This window comes from Morus notabilis, unplaced genomic scaffold, assembly GCF_000414095.1.
Source record: "Morus notabilis unplaced genomic scaffold, ASM41409v2 Scaffold5, whole genome shotgun sequence".
In the NCBI taxonomy this organism is placed as follows: domain Eukaryota; kingdom Viridiplantae; phylum Streptophyta; class Magnoliopsida; order Rosales; family Moraceae; genus Morus; species Morus notabilis.
Genome location: NW_010363077.1, coordinates 853,536 through 864,528, shown reverse-complemented (window position 1 = coordinate 864,528; position 10,993 = coordinate 853,536). Strand labels below are relative to the sequence as shown.

The following is a 10,993-nucleotide window of genomic DNA, read 5'->3' as shown; positions in this document are numbered from 1 at the left end:
AATGAAGGTCATTTCTCACTCGTAGAGCGTTTATAAAGGACAATGGCCCTTTGATAACTCTAAGAAATTAGAGTTATCTTATGCATTTTTAGCTTAAAGTTTGCTTAGCCAAGAGTGTATTTCATTATTTTCTTTGTGTTTTAACTTAGATTTTTTGGTTTTGCATTTTATATTGCTAAATTATGTACTTGTGCTGCTCTCGGGTTAAGGAGTGATTTGAGTCAAAAAGAGGTTGAAATATGCCTAAGTTGTGATTTTGTAAATTGCAGAGAGAATGATATAGTATTCTGCTGCAGCATTCTGGGAACAGCTGGCATGTGGATGACATCAGCGCACTACTTGGAGAAAGCAGACAAAAAACCCGTGTGAGTTGGTTGAGCAGGTGTCATTGTGGTCCACTGCATACATCATCAAGTGATACCTCAGCCCTTTTTGCTGCCCTAAGAAGGAAGTGTTCTCTGGGAGGTAGTAGCCGCCAAGGACAAGAAGAGGAGAAAATAGAAGGAAAAAAAAAACACACACACACACAGTACCTCTCCTCCAAAAAATACAACACCAGAGACATGAGAGAAGAGAATAAGGCAGGAGGTTGAAGGAGGCAAGGCTGGAAAAAGAGAAATCCAAGATCCAGCTGAAATTCTTTCTTCTTTCTGTTAGCTTAATTCTCTTTTGTTATTTGGATATTAATTTAGCCATGAAATATTCTAGAATTTCAGATCTCATAAATCTTAGTATGAACTAATTTGTTTTAGCTATGCCTACTAATGGAACTAAAGTTGTAAGAATGACAATTTGTTTCTGAGATGCTATTAAATTACTATTCCTATTCATTCATGTGTGTTAATGCCTATTTCTATTCTTGACTGGCCATCAATTTTAGAATACAAGATTAAGATTAATACTGGAAGGGTTAGTTTCAATCGGATCTAACATGAATGATGCTTGTTCAATAACCTTGCTTAGTTGTTGATTAGTGGAGGATATAGGAATATATTATTCAACATGCATAACTTAAAGAAACCTGAGCTTAGATCTACATTCTGAGAACTGGATTCACATAGAAATATGCTAGAAATGGTTTAAGGAACCTTAGTAATAATTAATTCAGAAGAATTTTATACAATAAAGGAGTTTCTGTTAACAGTAGTAGTAAATGCTGTAGCATTTCGGTAACATCTTTTGTCATACTTGCAATTAAGGGAAAGTTAGTAGACCTAGCTCATTTTCGTCCCAACCTTTAAAGAACTTAAAGGTCCATCCTTTACCAACCTCTGTATCCTGTTAAGCCTAATGTGACCAAGTCGTAAATGCCAAAGATATGTCTCATTAGAACGAGAAGTTTTACACCTTTTAGAGTTATTAATAACTTCAGTGTTTAGTAGTGAGTCCATCTTAGGTTTGATAAAATATAGATTATTTCACATCCATCCATCACAGATAAAAGACTTATTTTTACAAATCACAACTTTATTATTAAAAGAAACTGAATAAGAATCCTTAAATAAACAAGCAACAAAAACAAGATTCCTATTAAATTAAGGAACATAAAAACAATCTTACAAAAATAAACTCATATAACTATCAAAATAAATATGGATGTCTCCCACTGCTTCAACAAATACTAGAGTTCCATCGCCCATCCTCAACGTGAAGCTCTCATTTAGAAGACTTTTCGTTTGCTTGAACCCCTGTAGAGAAATACACACATGATTAATTGCTTCAGAATCTATGACCCAGTTGTCACTGGATTCCTCAACTAGACATGCTTCCACAATCAAAAGATCTCACTCACCTCATTTGCCTTTAAAGGCTAGGTAGTCCTTGCAATTCATCTTCATGTGCCCCACCTTCCCGCAATGAAAGCATTTGAGCTTGTTCGGATTCTTCTTCTTCTTCTTCTTGTTCTTGCCCTTGTTTGGCAGCACTGAAGAACTCTCCTTCTTGGTCCCTTGTTTCTTCTTTCCATTCCCTGGAGAGGGTTTAGAGGAAGATGCCTCAGCCAAGTTGGCCTCCACAATAGTTGACCCCTTGATCACCCACTCGAACTTTTGGAGTTCTTGCATCAACTCTGTCAGGGTTATATTCTATTTAGCACTCAAATTGAACATTGCCCTAAGCAGAATATCCTTCGACAAAGTCTCAAAGATCATTGTCAATTGAGACTCAGCATCGATGTCAGCCCCATTGGTCTGAGTGTCAGCCAAATAGCCTATCACCTTTAGCATATGTTCCTTTATGGAAAACCCAGCCTTCTGTCTATAATTAATGAGGTTACTTAGGGCTTCCTGACGTTTTTCAGCAGCTTGGCTGCCGAACATGTCCTCAAGATTATCCATAATCTGACGAGCAGTTATATAATCTTCATGTTGTGCTTGTAGCATAGTGGACATGCTCGCCATCATATAACAATGAGTCATATCGTCAAAGTCCTTCCAATGTTGATACGCTAGGAAAACCTCATCAGGAGCATCAACAGGTGGCTCCGGAGGACAAGGTGTGTTCAGTATGAAATTGAGTTTCTCAAAGGTTAGGACGATCTTTAGGTTCCTTTTCCAATTGGTAAAATTCTCGCCTGTTAAGGTATGTTTATTAAGTATCGATGATAATGCGCTAGCAGACATTTTGATCTACAATAAACATTCATATATCTAGTATAAGCAAACTTGCATAAATATTTAGTAATCAAACATATATACATATTATAATGCAACTAATATGTTTGTATGTCAAAATCTTGAAAAAGTCACAACCTTACAACGATAATTCCCAACTCAAAATTTTGTAAGTCTCCTAGGGGAGATCATGCAAAATTTAATTGGAAACATGGATCTCCTCCGATCAATATATACCATCTGGATCAATCTCTATCCGGTATATATTGATAATCTTTTTCTTTGACCATTAATTTAATTAACAGAGCTCCTAGGGGAGATTAATAATTAAATTAATCTTGAGTGTATAACCATCGTTTCAACTATTTGATCAATATTTTATAATTATCACCTAGGGGTGTACAACCATAAAATATGTTCAAATAAGTTATCATCTCAGAGAACCGGTACATAATGAATCCCTTCCTAGGGGTTGGTATCACCATGTGTTACCTACAGACCAACGATGGAGGCCATGGGTCTTTTCTTCAAAACCCTCACCCACTCAATCTTTTGAAAACAAGGTTTTATGTTAAAAATATGCATGAATAGTTTTAATGAGCGGCACTCCCTATTCTACACGACATGCTATCACATATATAGCAAATCATATTATATACAATCATACAAAGCAACTAAGCTAAGCAACAAGCATAATAATAATAACCGTAATATTATGGTTCCATCCTAGAGAAAAAAATAAAGATTACTAAGAATAATTGAAACATATATCGATCATTCATCTTGTATCTTCCCAGTTGTCCTTGAATTCTTCATAACGATTAAATTTTGGTTATCATAAAATTATTTTTCACGTTTTCTTGAAAAAATCTCAAAAAACTGTAAAATCGTGCACTGCCACGTTAGGTCCGGTCGAACGGTGACATAGCAGTTATACTCCACCGGTCGATCGCCTTACACTAACCACCTGACTGGAGAGGTCGGCTAGTATCTGCGTGACAGTAACCTAGATTTTTTGAATTTTCCAGATTTTTGACAATTTCAAAAAATTGTCACCAAAATTTGAAAAAACAGAAATCAGAGCAGTTTTCAATTTATTCAAAACACAAAACAATTTTATAAATCAAGAAAAATTAGATACATTTACATCCTTTGACTTTAAGATCCATGATAAATCTCCTCCAAGAATTTTTACATGAAAATTCCTATACCGTTTTAGGTTTACAAAATTTCTACGAAAGAAAATAAAATAAACCCTAACGGCGATGTTAGGCCGTATATCTAATTACATTGCCAAGAACAAATTCCTATACAACCATTCTAAACTCTAAGGAGCCATAATCGGTAAAAATTAAATAATCAAAAACTATTGATAATTTATAAATAATAATCAATAATAATTATTTAATCATCCATTCACCATATATTCATCTAACAAAAAATATAGAAACCCTAGAGTGCCAACTCTCTAAAACATCAATTCAAGCATAAAGGAGATATTTTTTAGATCACAAATCTATGTACATAGCATAATCATGAACAAATAACCTAGCTCTGATACTAATTGTTGGAAAAATACGGCATTGAGTGCGCAACAAAATTTTAAAAATTTAAATCAATGCCAAAGCCAATCAAGAACATATTCATGATGATATATAACATAAATACTAAAGATCTAAGTCATACCTTTTGAGATTTAGCAAACTGCACGTCTGACAGATCAAAACTTTCCAAACAGCAACCGGAAGAGCCTCAACTAACTGGTCATTTTTGCTATTCTCGTTTCCACGATCGGAGTACGGGTGGGCACACATCGTTCAATCTCCTCTTGGTATTCTTGAACTCCTTCCAATCACAAGAAAGCCAAAGAAAAAATCATTCTTGAGAATTAAACAATTTTTCCTCTCAGAAATCTTATGTCAATAGCCTCCAAAAAATCTCTCGAGTGATCTAATGAATAATGTGACTTAATGGGCTATTTATAGTGTTTAGGAAGTCATATTTCTGTAACAATTACGTTTTCTAAAGTTTATGTTGCTTACAAAGTCAATTTCACCACGTCAGCATGTGTTACACGTTACAACCAGTCGACCGGTGACAGAGACGTTATAACTCACCGGTCGACCTGTCCTTCATGAACCGGTCTACCGGACTGGTCAACCTGTCTGAACTAGCAAAACTTGTTTTCCTAGTTTTTCAACACGGAAAACTTGCACAGAGCCTCAATTTTGATTCAAGCAACCCAATAAAGAAGTTGCCTAATCAAAATAGTCATATAATAGTCTTCCCATATTAAGCAATTGTTAAAACAATAATTTAACCAATTTATCTAGAATTAATTTATCAATTAATTCACCCGATAAATCACTTGTGAATTAACCAATCTCATATTAACTTTGAACCTCTTTTACGGAAATAACACAAGTTACCAATATGTAGGAAATACACCGTATCATTACAGGAAATTATGTGAGATAGCAACGGGACCCGATGAACATATATAAATCAAGCTCCTATAATCACAACACTACTTGTAAGCCAACAAGTCCGTCTCATAATTATAAAACTCTAGCGCTACTCCACTAAATCCTAGAACTGCACTCTCGATTTATATAATGTATTTACAAAGCTCTGAAGAACTCTCGTCAATGACTCAATATATTAGTGTATCATTCCCGTAGAATATCCATAATTGACCTGAGGTCAAGTTCTGTTTTACCTTTCCGATTACATTTATCTTATGTTCCATTATCACACCATCAGAAAACTACTATTCATACCATGACAAATATTAAACCATTAGATAACTAATGGCCGAGTGCTCGTATTTTTCAATCCACAGATAATGCATCAGATGATATCATTGACTCTTTATAGAAGCTATGGATTCCACTATCTATGAATAATGAATCTACGCATACACGAGTCATATCCCTAATGTACCGGTAAGCGAACCTTTACATAATGTCAAGATGTCTCCCTTTTGTACATCAAAGGATACAAGTCAAGCATACGGGTTAATTATCCATCTCAGGATTAAGATGACAACATATAGTTCGTCAAAAGTGAATTGTTTTATTCAAACGGAATTATTAATTAAAACAATTCAACTTTGGTCTGATCCAATATAGATTTCACCATTAGAAACTATATCAATGTCTCTACCCATAGAGTCCCACCTCCGACAACCAAGACAAGCTGTCTCCATTAGGAAGTAGACAACATAACAATCTTAACATGAATAAAGCGTCCAACTTTATTCCCTCGATTGTGGATCATATGATTTAGACTTTCATCTTTAGATTCCTGTCTTCTGTATATTCTTCACATTATATGCATGACCTAAAAATTTAGAATGACAATCTCAGACTTTTAGTTTGCTTATCATACATTCAACTAATATGAACATAATGAGGACAATATATAGATACATGAAATAAAAAAATCTGTATTAATAGTCAATATGTCTCAAAGAACATCGTTACATTTATTCTTAAGGTAATAAACGTTAAAATGTGTCCCTGGTCCATAAGGGCCAGGGTCGGGCCTGGGCCCAGGCCCTTCACGGGCCAACCCTGGCCCTTGTAATTTTTTTTCTAAAATTTAATTAAAAAAAGAAAAGATATCATATGCCCCCAAAAAATGTGATTTTATTAAATTAAGATAATACGAATAAGTACACATAAATGTTCGTCGCGTTAAAAACCTTGCCAAGTAAAACCCGTGGGGAGATCAGGACAAAATCTTAGCGAAGGAAAAAATAGTGCAGTATTCTAGGAATAGTAAATTACAAAACCTAAGTGCTTCTAAAAGATTCTGTTATTTCTAAGTTAGAAAAATAGTCTTGCATTGAATCATCCGTGTATTGTTATTTTTGTCTTTTGGCATCTTCCCAGTCTTTAACACATTAGTCCCTCCAAATTATCTGGATGCATTCTACTTCTCTTCTCGTCAAGAATTCGGTTGCTTGCACTAAATGCTTGCTCTGATGCTACTGTTGACACTGGAGTTGTCAGAATGTCACGAGCTATTACAGACAATAAGATGTCTAGTTTATTGTCATCGATTACAAAATTTGCTTCAAAATATTTTACCAGTTCAGTAGACGCTTGTGTTGATGACGATCCTACCGTTTTCTCTTTCTTCTTCAAGAAACTCCACTACGAACCTTTAGGCCCCGAACTCTATCCCTATAATAAGAAAATGTTTTTGAAATATTAAATAGTTGATGTAAAGCTAAATGTACATTAGGATAATAAACTCCAGAAAGTAATTCAGTAGCATTGTAAAAAACTTCTAGAAATTTAAAAAAATACTCACTAATCTGCCAATCTGTATCAAAAATTAAAAGTTGATCATTCTTATTGTTTACATATGTTGTGATGAGCTGTGAATATGATAGTGCAGCCTTCAACATTAAATAGGTAGAATTCTACCTATCTCTCACGTCAGTTGGGAACTTTCTTGGGCGCATCTGATTGTTCTTACAGTATTATTTGAATTCTTAGAGCCGAGCTCCAGAACTAGACTACGTTTAAACATGTTAATGGAAGCCATCTTAGCTGATGCATTATCAAAAGTAATAGTTAAAACTTTATCTTCTATCTCATAAAACCCAAAAATTTTCATTATTCTACCAAAAATAGCTTATGTGTTATGAGGATATGGGCATAAACAAACCTATTATTCTTTTTTGTAAAACCCATTCACCATTAACATAATGCGCCGAGACGCATAAATATCCAGTTTTATTGCACCCCTCTCATAGATCAGAAGTATAAGATACAGTAGCATTAAAAGTCATAAAATTATCAACAAGAGATTGTCTCATTGCATAACACACTTTCATACAATCAGAATGAGTTGTGTTTCTACTTACCTATTTAAATTGTGGGCAGAAGGCCATTTGTATGAATTCTTCAAACGACGCATCATCTGTAAAAGAAATAGGTAATTTAGCACTAGTTAGAAATTTAGCTAGTGCCTCACGACCATGTTGTGCATCGTATGTAAAATTTTACAACCCTTGTGACATGAGTGATAGTGTTTGTTGGCAGGAGTCCACACTCCCACCTTGGTGCAGCGGTAGACATACTTTCCAATGTCTATCCAGATGACATGTACCCCCACCATTTTTATTAGAAAAGTGTTTTTTACAATACTTACATACTGCACGAATTTCCATTTCACTATTTTTGGATTTGGTCGGGGCTCCTCTGTGAAATGTTGTTGATAAGTGCATGAAAATGCACTTAAATTGTTTATAATTGCTAAATAAATTATGTTTTAATTAAATATTTTCGTAGAATTAATTTTATGTGTAAGTATTTAATTTTAATTTCATTTATTTTGTTTTGTAGGAAAATAAGGTATTTGGGCCAAACTTAAAGGAGAAGTCGATCTGAAGCCCATCAGTAAGCCTAGCCCTCAGTCAGCTGCCGCCAAGCCAAGCTGAGCCGAGTTGCGCCACTCCTTCAAGCTGTGCCACTTGGCGTCTTCTGCCACCGTCCCCCGCATTTTCCCATCACTTTCGCGCGCGTTTCGTGCACACCATACCCCAGATTGTGAGTTCTCTCCACGCACACGTAAGCCCAACTCTCTCTATTCTTCCGCGTGGGACCCAGCTGTTCCTTCACGCACGGTTCCTTCCCCCGGGCGAGTTTCCTCCACGCGCGCGTCAGGCTGTTCTGCATTTCTCTCCGCGTGGGTCCCGCTGTTCAGTCATTCTCCAATCAGCTCCCGCCACGTGTTCCTCGTAGGACCCAGCTGTCGGTCATTTCCTCCGTTCGCTTATCAGCTTGCGCTACGTGTACTGAGCACAGTAATGTTTCTTTCTCCTCAGCGCGCCACGTGTACTAGCTATTGCACTCCTCAGTTTTTCCGGTTTCAAACGTTTATGATGGTTCTTTCTCCACCATTATCAACCTTTACTCCCAAAATAAGGCCTTGTAAATCCAATTTAATTGGATAAAACACTTTCTTTCTTTATTTTTTATTTCTTTGTTGAATGCTTTTTGGCATGGCCTAAAAACACTATAAATAGAGCATTTGTTAAGTGTATTAGGTTGTTGAATTTTAGCCTAAGTTTTTACACTTTTTCTCTCATTGTCTTGTTCTTATTCTCATATTTTCTTTTTAGACTTTTGTGGGAATTATGTGCAAGCTAGGCTAGAGTATTTGGGTGAGGCTAGAGATGCTCCTATATGTGTAGTGAGCTTGTTCAGATTTTGATTCTCCAATGGTTTGTAAGTTTTATACATTTGAGTAAATATTTTTCTTTTATCATATTTCTTCTTCTTATCAATATATTTTATTGTCAACTTTTATATAAATCTAGTCAAGCTCTTTTTTATGTGATTGTTGCATGATACTATATATTGATAGACATTATTTTATTAGTAGTCTTTTACTACAATATCACCCCGATGTATATTGTCGCTTTTAGATTTCTCTTAAGATAATTTTTCCTAGTTCTAAACGTAAGAACTTTATTTACTCGAATACATTTTAATTCACATGTTCTTCAATTATTTACTTTCCGATTGATTGTTTGGGATGTGAAACTTTCAATTGAGTCAATTCATGAATCAAAATCTAAATAGGTGAACAAAGCATATAGAGGATTCTCAATGTCTTACCAATTTTAATTAATGAATTTTCTCCATTTTAAATTGTTCAAAAAATCATTAAAACACGCATTTCTCTTCTTTGTTCGATTGCTTACTTTCTTAACGCTTTTTAGTTGCTAATCGTTTCTTGTTCAATTTATCGCCCCCTCGTGGGATCGACCGTCCTAATTGTGCTACAATTGACCGCTTGTTTTTGTACACGTTTGGGCGTAACCAAATTTTAGCGCCGTTACCGGGGAGGTGCAATAACAAGATTGTTCAGTAGATAATTAGCCAAAGAGGTAAGTACTTAGTCTTTATTTATTTATTTTATTTTATCTTATTTTATTTTAGTCTTTTTGTTTAGCACGTTTCAGAAAAAGAAAAAAAAACTTTTTACAGCGTGATTGTTTTATTTGCTTAGTTGTGTCCGTAATTGGTTGCCTTTGAAGTTTGTAAAACTTCTTGTTGTGTCTTTGATTTCTTTAGTTTATTAGTTTGTAAAAAGTGTTGCTGTGTCTTTGAAGTTTTGTCACATTGTTTTTAGTTAAAATTTATACATTTGTTTTAGTGCATTAATCTGTCAGTTTCCGTGTTAGGTTTTAGATATTTCTTAGTCGGCTTATTTTCTTTTCTTTTCTTAATTCTTCTTTACTTTATTTTATTTTTTTATTATTATTATTTTGGTCATTTTGTTCGTCGTTAGTTTTGTTGTTCATGCTTTTGTTAAATTGCAATTACAAATTTTTGTTTCTTAGTCAATAGCTTTAACTCCTTTTTTTTAATTATGTTTCTTATTATTATTAATTGCCTAATATTACTATTTAATTTTTCATTCATAATTAGTATTCATTTTTAGGTTGTGATTCTTAGGTGACCAATTTAGATTTAATAATTTAGGTCTCATAATTTGTATTTTAGGTTTTAGAATAGTATTAACTTAGGGTACTAATATCTAACATTTAACATTTTATAAAACACATCATAAAACTTAATAAATTTTCAAGCAATTTTGTGAAAACATTAAAAAGTACAAACTACGGGAGTTTTGTTTAGGAGGCTGGTTCCTATTAGCGTTTTACGCCACCAGTCTCCTGGGAAAGTTGCTCTATCTAGGAGGTTGATTTTTAAGGAGGCTTCGCCCCACCAATCTTTCCTGAGAGCATTCTTGGGGGTTGCAATTCGCAATTCTACATTATTATTTTCTTTGTTTAAAAAAAATCAAAAATTAAAAAAATTAAAAAAAAGTGAAACATTGTAGAGTGAATGAATCGTTATAGAGACGAATCAGGGAGATTTGCAAGAAGACCGGAAAATCCTAGTGAAGTTTCTTCCCACACGTCTAGTCCTCCCTCGACCCCAGCCTCATTAGCAGTTGAAAATCCATTCGCGATGGCTCAAAACGAGGAGGTCCAGCAGAAGACGTTGAATGATTATCTTCACCCTACACGTACGGCCACACCGTCATGTATAATGTTTCCCCCTAATATGCCAAATTTGGATTTCAAGCTGAACATGATCCAACTCTGGCCGACCTTTCATATGTTAGAGAGCGAGAATCCATACATACATATTAGGGAGTTTGAAGAAGGGGTGGCCACTTTTCACAATCGAACTGAAGCCGCGGACTCTGTGCGATTGAAATTTTTTCCTTTCTCTTTGAAGGACAAGGCTAAAAGCTGGTTATATTCTCTGCGACCTAGGTCTATTGGAACTTAGAAAGAAATGACGACAGCGTTTTTCAACAAGTATTTCCCTCACCATAAGACCAAT

General features: G+C 34.8%; 1 protein-coding gene across 1 annotated transcript; it reads right to left on the bottom strand.

Annotated features, from left to right (window-relative positions):
- Positions 1-2,084: 2,084 nt before the first annotated feature.
- LOC112092608 lies at positions 2,085-2,621 on the bottom strand. The gene has a single exon (XM_024169175.1). It carries the CDS (start codon positions 2,619-2,621, stop codon positions 2,085-2,087), a length of 537 nt encoding a protein of 178 aa, XP_024024943.1.
- Between the last annotated feature and the right edge of the window lie 8,372 nt (positions 2,622-10,993).

Bases quoted from the DNA above. Each gene is read 5' to 3' on its own strand.
- LOC112092608 (XM_024169175.1), bottom strand. From the start codon at position 2,621: ATGTCTGCTAGCGCATTATCATCGATACTTAATAAACATACCTTAACA.